The sequence below is a fragment of the Colias philodice genome, chromosome 8, assembly GCF_061535455.1.
Source record: "Colias philodice isolate Cphi_HAF_F1 chromosome 8, ilColPhil1 Martin Lab GWU primary, whole genome shotgun sequence".
Classification (NCBI taxonomy): Eukaryota; Metazoa; Arthropoda; class Insecta; order Lepidoptera; family Pieridae; genus Colias; species Colias philodice.
Window position 1 is genome coordinate 7465638 of NC_143093.1, and position 20540 is coordinate 7486177.

General features: G+C 33.5%; 2 protein-coding genes and 1 long non-coding RNA gene across 8 annotated transcripts; all 3 read left to right on the forward strand.

Annotated features, from left to right (window-relative positions):
* Positions 1 to 337: 337 nt before the first annotated feature.
* LOC149486638 (putative isoaspartyl peptidase/L-asparaginase GA20639) lies at positions 338 to 3666 on the forward strand. Of its 6 annotated transcripts, none has more exons than XM_089698234.1 (8): positions 362 to 487; positions 1137 to 1316; positions 1407 to 1597; positions 1770 to 1966; positions 2047 to 2157; positions 2656 to 2824; positions 3293 to 3394; positions 3488 to 3666. In XM_089698234.1, the coding sequence occupies exons 3-8, from the start codon at positions 1411 to 1413 to the stop codon at positions 3646 to 3648; spliced, it is 927 nt and encodes a 308-aa protein (XP_089554360.1). In that variant the 5' UTR covers positions 362 to 487; positions 1137 to 1316; positions 1407 to 1410; the 3' UTR covers positions 3649 to 3666. The 6 variants fall into 6 exon arrangements, with proteins under 6 accessions (XP_089554359.1, XP_089554365.1, XP_089554360.1 ...); XM_089698237.1 differs by having other exon boundaries at positions 365 to 487; positions 1124 to 1316; XM_089698238.1 differs by having other exon boundaries at positions 365 to 487; positions 1257 to 1316.
* A 4278-nt stretch (positions 3667 to 7944) lies between these two features.
* Smurf (SMAD specific E3 ubiquitin protein ligase) lies at positions 7945 to 19640 on the forward strand. Its single transcript, XM_089698268.1, has 12 exons — positions 7945 to 8121; positions 8217 to 8255; positions 8651 to 8792; positions 9170 to 9270; positions 9409 to 9655; positions 10677 to 10886; positions 14067 to 14188; positions 14619 to 14851; positions 15235 to 15414; positions 16560 to 16799; positions 16994 to 17181; positions 17342 to 19640. The coding sequence occupies exons 1-12, from the start codon at positions 8067 to 8069 to the stop codon at positions 17988 to 17990; spliced, it is 2406 nt and encodes an 801-aa protein (XP_089554394.1). The 5' UTR covers positions 7945 to 8066; the 3' UTR covers positions 17991 to 19640.
* Positions 11693 to 13632, forward strand: LOC149486640 (uncharacterized). The gene is made up of 3 exons (XR_016315969.1): positions 11693 to 12267; positions 12394 to 12455; positions 12530 to 13632. It is a non-coding gene; the product is annotated as an uncharacterized LOC149486640 (long non-coding RNA).
* Positions 19641 to 20540: the final 900 nt, after the last annotated feature.

The following is a 20540-nucleotide window of genomic DNA, read 5'->3' on the forward strand; positions in this document are numbered from 1 at the left end:
ATACTTATTTTATTTAGCATAAATAATAATTGTCTCATCCAACAATGCTTCTGAATGACGTTGTTGGCAATTTATCAACAAACTCATGTACAAAAACTAACCTTTTGCACAGAATATTACAGCATACATAGTAGCCTTGGGAAAACTTCGTACCAGTGGCAATACCAAGTTAGGTGTGAAAGTGATAGAACACAACAATTTTCTTGTTACACGTCAAATGTTCATACCGAAATCTCCAGTGTATAAGATATAAGCTTCTTGGTTTAATTATTACAAACGTTGAAACCTGTGGTTGAAACACAGACTCTGTAAATGGCAAGTCAACGGTCTCTGTCATCATCTGTCATGTCTCTATCTGTCAGGTCGTGACGTGATTGATGTTATTGTTTTTGTTTTCATTGTTATTGTCAGTTATTGTCGCTATGATTGTTTGTCTTCTAAACATATTTACGGGAATAAGCATAGGATTAATAAGATTTTCAGACGCGTAAGATAAGATATATTAATTGTAACTATAATACTAACACCCCGAAATTAATTTAAAGAAAAATCTATACTAATATTATAAAGCTGAAGAGTTTGTTTGTTTGAACGCGTTAATCTCAGGAACTACTGGCCTGATTTGAAAAATTATTTCATTGTTAGATAGCCCATTTATCAAGGAAGGTTATAGGCTATATATCATCACGTTAGACCAACAGGAGCGGAGTACTGCGGGTAAAACCGCGGGGCTCAGCTATTATAAAATAAAAGTATAATTATGTAATAAACTGTATACCATTGCTATACCTAACCCGTCCGATTAGGGCCCTTCTGGCCTCCTCCACTCAAGCGACAGCTCAAGCCGAGGTTCGTGGTCCCCGTCAAGGGGGGACGCCCTTGTGCATGTCGCTACCAGGGTGAACCTTCAGTTCACCTCCGCGTCCGCGTTAAAATATAGAAGCCCTTCTGGCTAACATTGAGAGACACCACACACAAAAAAAAAATGTTATACCTAAAAAAACTTTCAACCTACAACAGCAACTGATTAGTGATTACCTACCAAATGAAAATATAAAATTTCCAATAATTATAAAAATATGTAATAAAATAGACTAATAAAAATATGAATAATAATCTATAGTTATATCTATGAGGTTTTATTAAAAGTATTGTCTGATAAGAGTGCAGTACAGTACAGTCAATAAATATTAACATTATGATAAGGATTGATATTATTTATTTTCATCATTTCCATTACATTTAATGCCATTCAGTGAGATATTACTTGCTCTGTGAGTGAGACTTGTAACTTGTAACTCAATTAAACATTGCGGGTATGTCTTTATTAATTAATGTAATATCAATTGTACTATTATTAATAAATTCTCATCAAAAATATTATAATATATTATTTTTATTATTAGGAATATGGATCCAGTTATAATAGTTCATGGTGGAGCTGGTGACATACCAGAAAGTCGTGTTCAAGGAAAATTAGATGGAGTAAGAACCGCTGTAATCGCTGGCAAAAAAATACTGCAAGAAGGTGGATCTGCTCTCGATGCAGTTGAAGCAGCTGTTGTTTCTATGGAAAAGGATGAATATTTCAATGCTGGTACCTACATAATATAAAATATTATTGTGATTATATTATAATGCCAAATTTTTGTGTGAAAAGTATATTGTACTACTTATATGGATTATGGGCTATGTGACCTGTAATAAATGAATTTTATTTATTTAATAATATTTCATGTTGGATTTCATAGTAATTTTATCTTAACCAGGATATGGATCAGTCTTAAATTTACGGGGAGAAGTCGAAATGGAAGCCAGTATTATGTGTGGTAAGAACTTGGATGTTGGTGCTGTAACACTAGTGAAAGATTTCGAACATCCCATCAGCATTGCTCATAAAGTTCTGACTGATTCACCACATTCATTAATTGGTGGAGAGGGGGCTAAGCTATTTGCCTTGAGTAAGGTAAGTTTTTAGAGTACATGTTTAATTTTATACAATCTTTAATTTATTATAGGTATTAAAAAAGTTTATTTTGTACGTAGGGTTTTACACCTGTGCCTCCTGAATCATTAATCAGTGAAAATGCAAAGCATGCACTAGAAGAATTTAAAAAACATGGTGAATTTGGTAGAACTGAAATTGGCATAAAGGAGGTAAGTAGGTATGTTATTAATTGGATAAATAATACTAAATATAAACTTTATTATTGATTATATATGGCATTAAAATCATCAGGATACTTTATTTTGTGCAGATTAGGCTTCAATTAAAAAACATGCATCCATCAAAGTCATACTAAAGAAACTGGCCAAAGATAATTATTGCTTTAAAAATTTATTAAATCAATTGATTTAAAAACCATTTCCCATTTTAGGTTTACAGCATAGGTATTTACTTTCTGTATAACCATGGACCAATAATATTGGTCCATGGTTATACATATAACTATACAGTGTGGAAATTTTTCCTTTCAATGTTTCCTTTCAGAAAAATTAACTATCTTCAGTATTCAAAGAACTTTCCTTCTAGGGCCCATCGAAAATTTCCACACTGTATACCACACAAGTAAAGCCGCGGGATGTAGATAGTAGCTAGCTAGCAAGCTCATATTAAATTAAATATGTAGTATCGATTACTTTTTATCACTATAGGGAGGTGTAGGCACAGTCGGAGCAGTGGCCATAGACGCTGATGGCAACATAGCTGTAGCCACTAGTACAGGTGGCATGAGTGGGAAAGCTGTCGGCCGTATTGGTGACACACCACAAATCGGCAGCGGCACCTATGCAGACAACAATATTGGCGGAGTGTCAACTACTGGTGCGTTTCGTAAAAATTTGGTCCTTCGAGGATTTGTGTACCATATTGATACCATACGTTAAAACTTACTTCTCTCCGTTCTCGACGTAACATATGCCTAAAATTACGTATAAATGGCGCAAATCTGTTTTAATTGTTCTCTTGAACAGAACAATTAAATTAACAACGTATTTGTAGTTTGAGTTTGAAATGGAGGGTAGAATTAAATTAATTAATCTTCTATAAATAAAAAGAGCCCAGCATTTAAATAGGGCTGGCCGCGCTAGAACTTTTAACTTTTAAAATTCTTTGGACTTCTACTGCTGCTAGACTAGGAAATAAAAGAAAAACCTTAATGTTGGTTTAATGCTCTAAGCTTAATATATGTATTATATTTGAATAGTACACTAGATTATCACATTAACATACCTAATGAAGTTTTTGTGGACAGATAATTAAAATTCACCTAGTTACACGTATTTTTTTCAGGTCATGGTGAATCCATATTGAAATATTGTTTAGCTCACAGTATCATTAAACTAATGGAATCTGGAATGGACGCTACTACAGCTACAAAAACAGCTGTCGAGGGTAGGTATCATGTAGCTATGTACAATATTGGTATTCTACTATTTCTTGAATAATGGATTTTATTTACATAGATATTTATTTTTTTGTTTTAAGGTATGACCAGTCGGTTAAATAACACTGCAGGTGCAATTACGCTTTCGAAAGTAGGGGACATTGGTATACATTTTAGTTCCAGAAGAATGGCTTGGGCGTATATAAAGAATAACAAACTGATGTATGGAATTAATCACAACCAAGTTCTTGAAGATAAATAAAAAACACCTTTTTTATTACTTGTTATTGTATTATTTCATATTTTATAATTTGTAACAAATTATAGTACCTACTACTATTACTCGTACTTACCCTGCATCCCACCCCTACTTCCTACTCAAGAGCAAAATTCTGAACAAAATTAGGAACTTATCTTAACCCATTCTCATTCTCATAAACAGATTTAAATATTTTAAATCCTCAGTAGTGTCTGTGGTAGTGTCGTTTAGTTTTCAAAATTTGGAATAAGTTTAGGAATATAATTAAATTCTTGTTTAACATTTTGGCTAATTAACCCTTCCTTCGGGCAGCTATGAGCCTATGAGCTACTCTTAGAGTATAGATATAGTATAGAGCGCGTGTATTGCACAAATTGCTTTGTGCACATCGTAGGCAGATGAGCTATAGATACTAGGGTAACGGCACCAGTGGTCAGCCTCATAACAGCTTTTTGAAGTTTTGACAATTGCCATTTCTACAACAATCGTCAAATAAAAAAACGTACAACATGTATGGATTTATTGTTTATTGTAGTTTCGAATCAGCGTTAATCAAAAACAATAATTTTCTTAGTAAAATATATAATTAATTTTAAACAAAAAATGGCCCAGTGTCCCAGTGAACAGCCTCTAAAAACCAATAAACAGCCTTGTTGAACCCAGTGTTCAGCCTTTAGTAAGTATAACTAATTATGAGATCAAAATAAACAATGTTATATCAAAATCGACTTTATTAATCACATTTTTATAGCAACGATTCACTTAGCACAAAAAAATGTATATCGCACATAATACAAATATTATTTTAAACATACTATTACAATCTCTTTGTGTCTTCTTATTTTCTAGGAACTTCTTATTATTTATCATAAAAACAGCAATAATTCTTTTTAAAGAAATCAGCGATATTAGTTTATAATATTATTGATGTATCTATAATCCACAATATATATAATTATAATCAACCACAGGAGGATCTCTTTCGGAGGATTTCTCTGGAGGATACTGTTGTCTTGGCGGCATTTTTAGCTAGAAAAAAAGGGAACAATAATAACTTTTGGATATAAACAATAATACACAGAATACCATTATTTCAGGTAAAACTTAACTAACATGAAGTATTACTTATAGATTTAAACACAAACATTCGCATTTATACTTAAAATATTATTTCAATAACATCGTGGCTGAATACTGGATCATTGAGACCACAGATTGAGACCCAGTGGTCAGCCGCTTGAAAAAATTATTTTGAAATGCGGCTGACCACTGGGTTTTCTAACAATTAGGAATAATCCCAGTAATCAGCCCCAGGGGCTGTCCATTGGATCTTTCATAAAAAATCAGTATCCAATGGTCAGCCCCTCAAATTTTTAAGTAAAAAAACAATATTTTTTATCAAATTTCATAAAATTAAATGCTATAAGTAATCTATAAATTTATTATCTATAAAACACAATCACATTTCATACTAAAATATGTTATTTCTCACCTTTCAAAAGAGCACCACGTGAAACAAAAAATATTGCAGAAATGACACTTCTGCTCTTGTCGGCGGACAGCACCTGTACGAACGTGTTTACTTCTCTCCCCTGACCCCCTGCTGCTCCTTTCGCGTGATGCATGAACCAATAACGAAACAGAGCTTCTATTTAAGTGCGCTTGATTTGGTTATTTTGATTACAGCGATATTTATGGCCAATAAACAACGCAATAGGCTGATCACTGGTGCCTGGCTGACCACTGGTGCCGTTACCCTATATAGATGTATGTGTGACAAATAGGGATGGATAGATATCAATTGCGTGATGAGCTATCGATAAGTTATGTAAATAAATATGTATCATATGTAAATTTTATGTTCAATATGTTATTAAAGGAGAAATGTATGAATAAAGTATAAATATGTAATTTTAAATTTGTTTACCAAGTGAATAAAGTGTGTTTATTCCATTTGAATATTTTTTTGTATTAATTATAAGTACTTTAAAAAAATATGTTTAATTGGAATATCAGAAAAACGTATGCACTTCTTAAATATTAAAATTAATAAAATAAAAGATCGGGTTTAGTGCTATTTTTTCAATAATAAATAGAACAATAATAATAATGTTTTAAAATGAGAAATAATTAATAATTTAAAATGAAATAACTAATAAATAATATTAATAATTTTTTATTTAATTTTATCCATTCTATACCTACCAAAATCTTCAAAATCAATTTAGCGGTCCATATATTGTAACATTACATACTTTTCATTTACACTATAATACATTCGCATTCATAATATTACAAATTGTATCATGCCAAACACACCACAAAATTATTTATAATACATTTCTAGAAGAGTTTTAGTTTTAAAGTAAAATAAATAATAAGTTAAAATATAGTTCTTCTAGTAAACTATCGAGTACAGCGTTGGTCAAGTCACATCACTACGATCACGTGAGTTGCGCGAGCGAGCCTGCGCGGGTCCCCTCCCACTTTCCCTTCACCCCCGCGATGCTAGATTTATTTTCATAAAAATAATTATAATAATCGACTTACCGATGAAATGTGATACTGGATTTCAATTTTGTGATTTTTCTAGTATCGTTTTTGCAAGATAGCACTGCATATTTCAGCATGTTAATTCGTAAATATGAATAAAATTCCGGAGCAACGCACTTCGTCAGCACTCAACCACGACTACGAGGGCGCGCGGCGGGAACGTCGTGTTGTTCCCACCTGTGCCTACTGTTCCCACTTGGTTGTTCGCGCTCTATAGATATCTATACTCTAAGGAGCTACTATTTATTATGTTGTGCTTCGGGTACAGCTACAGCCTTGGTAAAGCCAAGCTACAGTTGACATAATTAACTTAATTTTGAATCTACTAAATTTACACAGAACTAAATTTATTTATTATCTGTTAGCATTTTGCTACATGGCAGCATTGTTTTGAAGTTTTGTTCAAACCAGTGGGTCGACACTTAGAACATCGTTTTGGTTAGGCTTACATTTTCAAGCAATTTTAAACTTCATTCAATTGACATAGAGTTCAAATTATTTTGTACTTTTCCAAGACCTAAGGTCAAGTCTGGCCTGCCAACTTTTAGAAAAAATAAAAATATTTCTAATGTTGGCCTCTCCGATGTAATCATATAATAAAAGATTTAATATTTTAGTTTTACTTATTTATTATTATTTATTCTTTTTTTTTAAACCTTATTTTTGTACATTTTAATTTTTAGCTAGTACAATTATAAATTATTTCTTTCTTTCTTCGATTTCTTGTCAATGGTAAGGACTTAAGCATAGACAACGTCTTGATGTTGATTTGTTGTTTGAAATTTGAATTCAAAATGGCGTTTTATTTTATTGTTTTGATGGTTGTTAAACAAAATTTGTTCTTCGTATATCGTAGATTTTGTTATTTACTCAGTTAATGTACAGTACACTGAACTATTTAATTTGTAATATTTCTGCCAAAAGTGTAAAAAGAAGAAAAAGTGTTATATTGTGTAAACAATGTTAAAATCTTTGTGTGTAGATAATTGTGATTTGTGACTAAATATTTGCAATATGTACCCAATGACTGTTCTATATGGAAGATAAAACATAATAATTACAAAACAATTTATGAGAATACGTCATGTTCTGGCTGTAGAATCAATTGGAGAGGAGATATTATTATGTCCAAAGAAAACAACGGCTTCTTCATATACAATTCCAATATGGCGATCCGAACGGCAACGATATATTGGTATCGAAATTTAGAACGAGATTTAATAGAAATCCCGCAAAATATTTCAAGGAAAAGTATAAAATGTGAATCTAGTTGTATAATATTTAAGCCGAATTAAGTCCTACATGCCTAAATAAAGATATTCAGTAAAATTCAAATGGAATTATCAATTTTTGCAAGATTTTTGCTGATAATAGTGTGTTTTAATATTATACAAAAATGTTATTAAATAATTAATATTATAATAAACTTATTGATCTGCATTGTTGGTGTTTTATTTTTAATTTCCCTTAATTTGAATATGGATGAGAATTAGTAGTGCTGTTACCCAGCATCGATAATTTTATCGATATCGATATGAAGTTTTATCGATACTAGCACTCATAAAGAGACATCACTAGCAACGACAACTTTTAAATGTTGGCAGCAATGTGGGTCATGTTTGACGTAAACTTTTCATAGGTTGGTATATAAGATTTGACCTAAGTAATACATGCATATGTGTGCGTGAGCTCGAAATCGAAGTACTGAGTGCCGTCTCTTACTATATTACTTGCTCTGTGGTTCAAACTTCGAATGAATTATAAAATTAAAAATGGTGGCTGTAAGTTAAAGAATTGAAGACGAAATTGAATATATTTTGAAGTAAACAATAAAGGTCGTTGGAATGATTGCATAAAAATATAACATAATGTCAACTCCAGTGTCGAATCGCAAATATGGTGCGCAAAAAATTCGACTTACAAGTAAGTTTTGTACCTTTCACTTAGGTATTCCCCAAACTCGATTCAAACATTGTTATTTTCAGTTTAATTTATCTAAATATTATTTTATTTTTTAGTTCTGTGTGCCAGAAACCTAGTACGGAGAGATTTATTCCGTAAGTAAATATTTACAATAATTATAATCCATCATGTATCGTATGTAACATGAATATTGAGCAACTCACACGGAAGGCAATGAATAATGAAGAATATAAATATTTCGCGGATATTGCGAAAAAAATAAAAATTTTAATAAGTTCCCGATATTTGAAGTTTTCAGAATTTAATAAATGATTGTTCCTTGTACTGTACTAGTGCATTTATGTCATTGCATGCATTGACATAAATGCACTTTTTGCTAAAAATTAAAATATTAGTAGGTAGTAGGTACCTACTCATATACATGCAGTTTGGAATCACTAAAAACAATTGCAGTCACTTAGCTAAAAGCTATAACCCAATCTGTTTTATTAATATTATTCAGCTATTCAAATTTAATATTCCTATTTAGGCCTGCCAGATCCATTCGCCAAAATATCCGTAGATGGAAGTGGCCAAGTATATTCTACAAATGCAGTAAAAGCAACATTAGATCCAAAATGGAATACTCATTATGACTTGTATTTAACTAAAGGAGATGGCATTACTATCAGGTTAGTTTTTAGTTTTATTTACCTCTTGTTGTGTTATGGTGTTTAAATATTACTTGTTTTATCATTTATTGATCCTTCTAATATTTATATTGTGCAATACAAATGTCAATAGTTGAAAACATCTTAGAATTAAAAAAATACTGTTAAATTAAGCTATGGTGATAATATGTAGTTTGTTATACCTGGACTGTATAATTTATTTTTTATAAATATCTTTAGTCTTATAATTTAATTAGGAGGAAAAACCATTAAATACACTTCATTAAGTCAAAATATGAACCCTGATGTTTTCTTAGTCATTCTTTTTCCTCTTATGGTTAATCCTTACTAAAATAAAAGAATTTAGTTTTATCATTGTAATATATTTTGTTTTTAAGCATATGGAATCAAAGAAAAGTTCACAAGAGACAAGGTTCCGGTTTCTTAGGTTGTGTTCGTATTCAATCGTCCACTGTGCACAAATTAAAAGATACAGGATGTAAGTATAATTCCATTCAGATGATAGATATCTATAAATCTTGACCTACATTTACTTTTTCCCTATTTGATTTGGCTATTTTGATAACTGAATCCTGTTATAACATTTCTACTAATTACAACATTTCTCTAAATTTAGATCAATGCCTAGAACTCTGTGAAGATAATTCAGGAGAAGCATGTGGGGTGAAAGGACAAGTGATTGTATCATTATTATCGAGGGACGGAGCGAGGGGTGAACCTGCATCAGCCGCGGGTGAGGGTTCGCCTTTGGCTGTTGTGGGGCCAGCAGGGGAAGTGAGGGCACCAAGGGAGCCCCCAGTTAGTAACGGCACAAGTTTACCATTGCCACAGCACTGGGAGGAAAGGTTTACATCTAGCGGGAGGTGAGAATCCTTAATTTATTTGTTGGTTATTGTATATCTATACTAATATTATAAAGCTGAAGAGTTTGTTTGTTTGTTTGAACATGCTAATCTCGAGAACTACTGGTCCGATTTGAAAAATTCTTTCGGTGTTAGATAGCTCATTTATCAAGGAAGGCTATAGGCTATATATCATCACGCTACGACCAACAGGAGAGGAGCCACGGGGGTGAAACCGCGCGGAGCGGCTAGTCAGTATATAACGATCTATTAACCTTGATTATTAAGTTACACAATTAAAAACTAATATAAAAATTAAAATAAGTACCATTTTCTTAATACAATGTATTTGATTACTTTAATTTTAAGATTTAGATTTCAATGGAAAATTGTATGCTTTAAATTGTACAGTTCAAGTGCTTTTCCTTGGAAATTCATTAAAGACTGCAATACTAACATTGTGCGTTACATTTCAAGATAATGTCAAACTTGCCAATTCTTATCAAACTTAGATAAGCAAAAACTATGTCAATGTTTTTAGTGTTATAAAATGCAATTATTTAAACACCTCCATTTTCATATAAAATAACAGAGCAATGTTATATTGTTGTTGTATCTATGTAGACAGGAAGACTTGAATGATCAAGGTCAATTGTTTGAAGTAATTTTATTTTAATTTGTGTCTTTACTAAGTTTCTTTTTAGGTATTTAGATGAATCATGATATTCTAAAACTTGATTTAACTTCCCGTTTCCAAGACAATTATTATGTAATCAGTGGGAAAAATAAATATGATTTTATTCGAGGATATTTCGTAATCATAATTCATAGAAAACTATTAAATGGGACCACCTATTGTGCTCTTCTTGTATATTTGTTTATTTTTAATCACACAACATTATTAACATAATATATCACTATTCTTGAAAATAATAGATAACTTTACTGTCTTTATCTAGCTTAAATTTTAAAATAAACCAATTTACCACATTTTAATATAAAACAAAGACAACATTTTCAAATAAAGAGAATATAATTTCAGGCCATATTACGTAAACCACGCGCTCCGTCGCACACAATGGGAGCGGCCGAGTCCAGAGCCCACAACGAGCCCGCAGCCCTCCCCACCCCCCGCATCTCCGTCACCCGCTCCTGTGAGCCCCTCGTCACCAGCCACGCCTTCCACACCTGTGTCACCGGCATCTCCAATATCTGAGACCGATGTTAGCCATGGAAATTCCATATCTTTGTGGTGAGTTTATTAAAGGAAGTTAAAAATCCAAGTATTGCAATAATATTACATTTATTAACAGTACAATTCATAACAGAACATTAAATTAGAAAAATTTAGTGTTTATTCCAATTAAAATGATGCTTAATAATAATTGAATTCATATTTTACTGTACATTATCTTCATGCGTGGCTATTGTTAGAATAAAAATGACAAACTTTATGATGTAAGTGCAATTATAAATAGAAATCTAATATTGTGTGATGTGTCATGTGATAGTTTAAAGTGCCTATTTTTCTTTAAAATAAATAATATGTTGTATAGTAGTAATGTTTAATGGTTTGTGAGTTTGTATCTGGTATATGTTTAATCTTCAATGTAATAATATACAATATGAATATTAGAAAAAGATGTGAGTTGTATTTTAATTGTCTAATTACCATAATGCAAGGTTACTTTGGGACTATAGTATTTTGATTATGGCATTGTAGGTAACGTTGAATGATTTTTAATAAGCAAGGTTAACAATAAAAGATCATGTTTAGAAATTAAAGATTTATAACGGATTTTAAACGCGATTTATTCTTTTTAGTATATCCCCGACGTTTTGCGCACTTTGCATTCACGGGGAGACTGACCACGCTGGCTGCAAAGTTACGTTTAAAATCCGTTAAAAATCTTTAATTTATAAATGTATAATAATCATCATCATCATGCTTCCTGAGTCTGTGTTCCCCGACGAGTACAATATGGGGGTTTTCAAGCGTAGAGTGAACAGGTACCTTTTAGAGAAGCGCGTTCCATCTTAGACCACATCTCAGCTTAAGGTGATGAATTAATTTTTCTAACATTTACGGCCCTTTTTAAACCTTCGTAATTTTTATATTATTAAAGTTGTCGTGATGAAAATTCTTGACAAGAAAGTTCAATAGTAACACAATACGTCTACCGTTTTAGAAACATGATTCCATGATATTTTCTCGATAGAAAAAAAAATACAAAGTTCTCATTGTTATTTTTTTATAATCTCTGGCATCTTCAAAATAACAAACGTAAAGTTACGACTTTTTGGATATTAACTATAAAATATACAACCTATACGTCTACCGATTTAGAATTTTGAAATATGCGATGGTTTTGAAATAAACAAGAAATACTTGAAATTAGCGCGCGACCAGCCAATATAGCGAGAGCCGCCCTGTACCTTCCTACCCCGATCGCTGCACGAGTCATTCCCGCTACGGCCGTCACACGGGGAACTTGTGTCGCTCGCGCAATCGTAAAAAAGGGTGACAACACGATAAGACAAAATGAGACAAATGGGGACAATAAAGAAAATAAGAAGAAGAAACATAAAGGTTGGAGGAAAAAGAATGCTTACAATTGGAACAAATTAATGAAGTAAGTTGGTTTTATTTTAAATTTGATGATAATTGTATTATAGACGATGTTTGATATGTACCCCTGTTTTAAGTACATAACGAATGTGTAAGATTTTTTCATATATAGCATAGATAATCTTTTCAGAAATCCGGAATCCAGAAGGAAAATAAACCCACTGATTGTTCACAATGTGAACCCACTCCTTCGTAAGTACCTTTATTCAGTCAAAAATGTATGTTATCAACGTTCTACTGGTTTTATCGCATGATTCCATTTTTAGCAAAAAGCAACAAAGTGCAAAGAAATAAAAAATCATGGTGAACTTAGTGGAAGTATGGCGGACATAATATGGAACAGGAGCTCATTGGAGTAGTATTATATTTAAAAAAAATACGAAATAATTTCAAGAATTACATTTCTTAGAAGGTGGTAGATAAGTATGTTGTATAAAGAATTTGATGTTGATATTTATTTCATTTATACTTACTACACCTGTGCGGGAAATTGCTTAGTAATAAAACAGGTTTATATTCATATTTACATAGTAATGTGAGTTTTCATTTCGAAAAATTTTGTGTAAGTATATTAAATTGAGTTCCTGGGTGATCTGGAAACACAATTGGGCCCGGAAGATGGCGCTGCAGTCACTCCTCCTAATGACATGAACCGATTTGGATGAATATTTGTGTGCACATTTCATTTTTGTGGGATGATTGGTTGATTCGCTTTCACATTAGCTAATATTATGTATTTTTGTTGTTAGAAAGTAAACTTAATTTAATGTTTATAATACATTATTATTGGTATAAATAAGCCAGTGTTCGTCTCACATTGCTGTACCTGCCTACCTACCCTACCAGGGCCTAACTTTGTTCTGGCTATTTTATTTTGATTATTTGTAATGAATAATTACAATTATAATAGAGTGCAAAAAATAAATACATGCGTCAATATATTTTGTGTTTTTTTTTAAACAATTTTTTTATTTAAAAAAATATCATTCCGACCGCGGCTTTGCCCGCGTGGAATTAGGTTATATCGTGAATCCTGTTTTATCCCACAGAAGTGTTCAGTTCGGATAAAAAGTATCCTATGTGTAAATCCAGGCAATTAGCTATATTTTATCAAAATTGGTAATGTAGTCTTGACGTGATTAAGTAACAACTAACAAAAAAATATACAAATTAACATCCAAAGTTTCGCATCAGTTTTACTGTATTAGTGATATCTTCCACTCTTGACTTTGACTGAGAAGAATTAGGGTTTATAACTTCTTTCAGAAATAGTACCTTTCATTTCTGGGCATGATGTAATATCTACGTCAGCATCAAATTCTATCTAAATCAATTCAGTAGTCCGCGTTATTGAGTACCATTTCATTTTTTCAGAGTAACAATATTTTTTGTTATTTTAAAGATTATTTATAACCTGTATTATTTTGTAATAAAGTAAACATTACGAAATAATAATAATTATTAATAATGTCTAAGTAGTTGTTGGAAAGAAGATTATTTGTTTATAAGCAAGAAAATAAAACCAATAAATCAACAATTGAATAAATGTATAACAATATTATAACTGTATGACGACTCCATACATGTTTGTCCCGAGTCGGCCAGCGGCAGCGCGGCGAGTTTGCAAGAATGACTTCGCGCACACCGGCGTTCGCGATAGCGAGCTATTAGACTCCGCCCGCCAAGCAGTGGATTTTTTTTTGTGTATCGTCTTAACATCAGGCGAGATTGTGGTCAAGCGCTTCCCTATTACCAATAAAAAAAAACCACTAGAAAATATTAAATATAATGTTTTCTGTACAGCCCTGAACCGCAGCCGCAAACAGCGGTGCGGTCACGTGCGGTGGCACCGCCTTCGTCACCGCCCGCCGCCGCCAGCCCTGCGCCTGCACCCGTAGCGGCGACTGATCTACCACCTGGTTATGGTGAGCTATTTGGTTATTTATTTTAATTAAATGAATAACAAAAAATTACGTTTATTAAAATAAATTTTGGAGTTATTATTAATTTTATTTGATATCATATTTATACTGTCATAGTCTACATAACAACTGCTACAAAGTTATTCATGTTGGACACTAATATTCAATTTATTAATAATTAAAGTATGTATCAGTATATGACCCACCTAAAAGCTGGTAAAAATTCAATATGTTCTTCATGTAGCAAATAATCATGGGCAGTGATTATTTGCTACATGAGTGACAATAAAAAAAAAATCTGAGTATGTAAGAGGTAATTACTAATTATCATAGGAATTGAGTTTTAAGTAAACATATATACTAAAAAGAAATTGAAACAAATTTTACCAGCATATATCATTAGCGGCTTAAATATGAACCGTCCATATTCCAGAGATGCGCACCACAGCGCAGGGGCAGGTGTACTTCTACAACAGTATGACGGGCGCGTCGACGTGGCACGACCCGCGCGTGCCGCAGCACCTGCGCCACTGCGCCGCGGCCGCCGGCCCGCTGCCGCCCGGCTGGGAGATGCGGCACGCGCCCTCTGGCCGCCCGTACTTTGTGGATCACAACAATCGCACCACGCAGTTCACTGACCCCCGCCTCGCGCTTTCCGCCCGACTGGTTAGTAACAAAATTTTTCATAATAATAATTTAAATTTTCTAATATAATAATAATGGTATAAATGTATAAATCGGTTTAATTGTAAAACATTTTTAAGAATTGTATGCCACATGGCAGATCACAGCGGATCACCTCATACAATGTAATAAGAATAACCCATAATACCTGTGACTCACAATAAATAATTTGAATTTGAATTTGAAAACAAATACAGTCCCCAGCATGTTGTTAGATATGCGCAAGGTTTAGCTTGAGATCAAACTTCGCTGACGGCAAAAACGGCACCACACATTTCAATGACTTACATTATTTCCGATGTATATACAGTGCATTAATATATAAACTAAATCCAAATAACTTAAACATTATTTAATATTGACAGACACCGCCTCTAGAAACGAACCAACCCCCCAACGCGCCAACCGCACCGGCCACGCCTGCTATCGAGCCGGTGGACGCGGACGCTCTACCGAAATACAAGCGGGACCTCGCCGCCAAGGCGAGAGTGCTGCGAGCCGAGCTGCAAGCGTTGCAGCCGCAGACTGGACACTGTCGAATTGAGGTGAATTTTTTTTCTCTAATAATTTTAGAAATCAGGAATTTCTACTTAGGGCCCATTTTTCAATCCTTGGTTAAAACCATAGAAATCTAAATAACAAGACACATAGAAGTGCTGTAATGTCATAATTCGTATGAAAACCGCTGTCGCCAAAATCAACACATTCAAACCGAAAGCTAAACAGTACACACAAGTAAACTATGCCTTTTATTGGACAGCTTGATTTTAGTGAAAACTAACTTATCTATTAAATTAAGCTTTTGAATATGTATCCTAACGCACGAATTTACGGTTTATTTTAGAATAACATCCCTAAGTATATGAGACTTTTTGCTCCAATACGAACAAACGTGATAATAAGAATGGTCGACTGTGTCATTCATTGTTATTTCGATTACTATGGTGACACTCGTAATACTTGTAAATATTCTATAATTTTAAGGAAAAACGGCATTATTTCTAAAAAAAAATATTTTCCGATGAAATATTATTCCTTTATAAGTATAATTACAACTTGTGGAAGAATTTCCGCAATGGGAATTGCTGAAACACACCATGTATACACTCATACGTCTCCAGAGCAACTGAACAGTGACGAATGCACTGGTGATGTGCAAATCACCTGAGTGGCGACAAGGTCACGCACGCTTACGACTTCTAGTGTCTTGTTATTTAGATTTCTATGGTTAAAACTTATTCATCGAATAATGTTTAAAACTACCATTTTAAAAACGTATCCTAATTGCCCGTATTTGACAGTTTACGTGACATTTTAATAGTATCGTGTAATACTTTATTGGACGGATAAGTTTTATCCAAGTATTGAAAAATCGGCCCTTAAATATTAACTTTCAATGTTCCAACCATTTACAAAGTCATAATGTATTGAAAATTGAAAATGTGCTTAATTATAGTGAAGCGGTGAAGACAGTTGTTCTATAGTTGTGTGATATAATATCTGGAGAAATTTAATTATTTGGTTTCTTAATTCATGTAATAAAATTAAGTTTCAACAAAATTTTATCCACACATAAATAACTTTTGTCATTCTTATTGATTTTCCAAGTCTAAATTTGATTCAGAACTGAAGTTTTTTGTATGTAAATATATGTTGTTACCTATTTAAGTTATTACATTGTTTTTGTCAGGTTTCACGTAACGAAGTACTAGAAGAATCGTACCGTCTCGTGATGAAACTGCGCGGCAAGGAGTTACGAAAGCGATTGCTCGTCAAGTTCCGAGGGGAGGAGGGGTTGGACTATGGAGGGGTTGCGAGGGAATGGCTGCATCTATTGGGACGGGAACTGTTCAACCCGCAGTATGGCTTGTTTCAATACGCCAATGCGGGTGATGACCGATATGCGCTGCAGATTAATGCTGATTCTGGGGTATGTTAGGATATCATTAACGTTTTTTTGTCTAGATCTTATAGTTTTATTATAGATGTTTAGTATCTGTGGTTCTAAATACACTCAATGTGATTTATATTATTATAAAAAATCTGTAGAATTTGAACCTGACTATTTAAAGTTAAATAATGCCTATTGTGTCTATAATATTCTTAATTTGTATCAATTTCCAGGTGAACCCAGAGCACTTGTCATACTTCCATTTTGCGGGTCGTATTCTAGGCGTGGCGTTATTCCACGGGCACCAGTTAGACGCCGCCTTTACCGCGCCATTTTATAAACAGCTGTTAGGACGACCCATTACATTGAGGGATATTCGAGACGTCGACCCGGAATTACACCGCTCGCTTTCTTGGATGTTGTGAGTTTAAACAATGAATCTGTTATTTTTTTAACATTTAATTATAAAATAAAACAAAATATAGTAAAAAAAATGTATTACTAAAAAGCTCTATAGTCTATAGTATTTTTTATAAAAAAGTTCATCGCATATCTAACTAGAAAATATTTTGCGCTTTCAGAGAAAACAGCATAGCCGGTGTAATCGACACAACGTTTGCTGTAGAATGTTCTTCGTTTGGAGCAGTCCGCAGCGTTGAACTGAGGCCGGGCGGCACGAACGAAACGGTCACGGATAACAACAAACGGGACTACGTGCGTCTGTACGTCGCGCACCGCTTCACACGGGGCGCGGAGCGGCAGTGGCTAGCGTTGCAAAGAGGTTTAGCCGACATCATTCCGCCCCAGTTACTCAGGCCGCTGTCGCCGAGAGACCTGCAGCCGCTGCTGGCCGGGCGCGCCGACCTCGACCCGGCCGACTGGAAGCGACACACGCGCCTCAAACACGTGAACCCGGATGCGCCGATCGTCAACTGGTTCTGGGAGATCGTCGAAGAGTTTGACGCGGAGATGCGCGCGAGACTACTGCAGTTTGTTACCGGGTCCCGGCGCGTGCCGCTCGCTGGGTTCAGAGCGCTGCAAGGCTCTACGGGCGCGGCAGCTCCTCGACTGTTCACACTGCACCTGGTTGCGGACGCCTCGCCAGACTCACTGCCCAAAGCGCACACGTGCTTTAACCGTCTCGATCTTCCGCCCTATCCCACTAAAGAAAAACTACACGATAAACTGAAACAGGCCGTTCTCGAAACCGCCGGGTTTGCCGTTGAATGATATAGATATGATATACGAAGTTATCTTATATTTATAAATATTTACGCGCGCAATGAATTTTTTTTTTATATTCGTGAGACTGACAGGTTAGGGATTGTTGAAACATGACAGAAATTTTTACAAATTAATGGAAATATTGTGTTCTCAAATTGGAATTATCTACTTTTGTGATGATAATGTTTCTGTGACGGTACAAATATGTATGTTTAATTATTATGTTATTATTTAATATTTACTGTTTTTAAAATGTAGCCGAATTTTTAACCGATTTTTAATGATAGCAAAAGTATTTGAGCTCTTCCAATTAGTGACATAAAAATTGTACATAAAATCAGGCTTAGAATACTCTAACCATATTATATTTTATATGATGAGTCAATGAGGATGTAGTATTGGATTAATTATTTGCAATTTTTGCATGAGAAATTTTATTGGCTCCTTTATATCCAACACATAAAACATGAAATGGTATATTCTTGCACAATTTATAATATTTTACACATGCTCAAATAAGTATACATAATTACATACAATTGACATAGTTATAAGATTCGAATTTTCCCCTTAATTTTAAGATATGATTTAGGTGTTATTTATGGATAGTTAACCGAATTAACACAAAAATATCCGCATATTCATAGTTAAAGTTCAACATAATAATTCTAACTAATGTTAAAGTAATCTAGCATTATAGTTATTATCTCAATGCATAGTAAAAATAGAATTATATGTACGTCGAATCAATTACGCCTGGTCTTGAATTTAGTTAATAAATATAAAGTACTATTACTCAAATATTAAATCATATACTATAACGCAGTTTACCTACACGCGTTTTTTTATTGAAGTGAAACTTCTTTATCGGGGTTGGAAAAAAATTTAGTGTAACATTTTTCCGTTACGCGCCATCTTGTTTTTATCCCTACCACGCGTGATTGACGTATTTCTGTAAAGTTGCATATATAGTAAATTATTTTTTGAAAAATAAGGTCATAAAGAAGTTTCACTTCTTACTTGTGTACACTAGTACACGCACACATTTTTTTTGAAAAGCTAATGAAATTAATTAATTCTGTTTTATTATATACTTCAATTTCATTTATTTTAAGTATATTATGAAAATATGAGTATTTGTGATGTCCGTATGTTACCCTGGCAATAAAAGGATATAGACCATCTAAAATATTAGCCGTGATTTTAAGATTTCCATAAATAATTTATACATTTCTATATATTTAGTTGTATTATATCTTGTAAATAAATGTTTATTGTTCAGTACAAAGCAGACCAGCAATATTATGTTAAAAGAATTAGCATGAGAAGAAAAAGTATATGTGCTTCAGGTGCCTTACATTACATTCATTATACTATTATGTTTATTTGTATATTTTATTGAAAAGTATGGTTTGTGTTGTAATATTCCAGTTTAAATAAATCAAATAATACCTATCAATATTCAAGAATGAATGAAAAATGTAAGATACAATGCTTTTAATACAATATTTATAACAAGGATGAGTGCCTTTTATGTGTATCATAATGATGATAATGTAATGTTAAGTAGTGTTGTATGACTGTTAGTGATATGAAATATTATTTAATAGCTAGTATGATGTAGCATAAAGGAAAATATAATATTTTTGCACAATAGCTGTCTCATTTGTTTTTTTAACTGATCCTTGTTGTATCAAAATGCCTTATGTCAATTTGGTCCAATTATTTGCCAATTATCAATCAATGTGACATAAAATATAACAACTATTGTCGAGCCAATTTAAAGCATCTACAGACGCTCCGATTTGGTTGGTGCCAACCATCCGACCACGACCAAATCGGAAAGTGTAGAGAGCGGTCGGTCCGACATAATTATTATTAATATTGGTTTGACGTGGTCGGATGCGCCGGCGATACCGACCAAACCAACTTTCTATCCGATCCAACCAAATTGGAACGTCTGGAAGCTTTGTTCCGACCAAATCGGCTCATTCCATAGAGTAATATAGGTAATTGGCTCATTCACATTCGCAACGCCGCCGGTGTAGGACGTCAACATGAACGCCGAGGGAGTTACGGTCACCGAACGTGACATATTAATAAAATTGCTGGAACTATATAAAGACTTTCCCTGTTTGTGGGACTTAAGTAACAAAGATTACGCAAATAGAGATGCCAGAAATCAAGCGTATTTTATTATGTTAGAAGTATTTAAAAAAATTGACAGTGCGGCTACATTAAAAACCTTAAAAAATAAGTTGTAAGAGCCGCATATGACTGTAATTTTCTCTATTTCTATAGTAGAATTTAGCCCATTCTCTTCGTACTATGGTCAACTGACATATTACTCTATGGTCAACTGACGGCTGGAAGGCCAACCGTCGGACAATCTGTAGCAATGTTGGAATGGTTGCCTTGTCGGTTCCGATATGGTTGGCACCAACCAAATCGGAGCGTCTGTAGATACATTAAAATGGCTCTACTATAGATAGGTGGCTAAACTTTGTCTGATAACATTTTCTCCCAAATTACATTACAGTATGACCACGGTATGAC

Coding starts and splice junctions, on each gene's coding strand:
- Smurf (XM_089698268.1), top strand. CDS start 8,067: ATGTCAACTCCAGTGTCGAATCGCAAATATGGTGCGCAAAAAATTCGA. Junction 8,122..8,216: donor GCAAAAAATTCGACTTACAA/GTAAGTTTTGTA, acceptor TTTATTTTTTAG/TTCTGTGTGCCAGAAACCTA. Junction 14,189..14,618: donor TGATCTACCACCTGGTTATG/GTGAGCTATTTG, acceptor TCCATATTCCAG/AGATGCGCACCACAGCGCAG.
- LOC149486638 (XM_089698233.1), top strand. CDS start 378: ATGTTATTGTTTTTGTTTTCATTGTTATTGTCAGTTATTGTCGCTATG. Junction 1,967..2,046: donor AGCTATTTGCCTTGAGTAAG/GTAAGTTTTTAG, acceptor TTTTGTACGTAG/GGTTTTACACCTGTGCCTCC. Junction 2,158..2,655: donor CTGAAATTGGCATAAAGGAG/GTAAGTAGGTAT, acceptor TTATCACTATAG/GGAGGTGTAGGCACAGTCGG.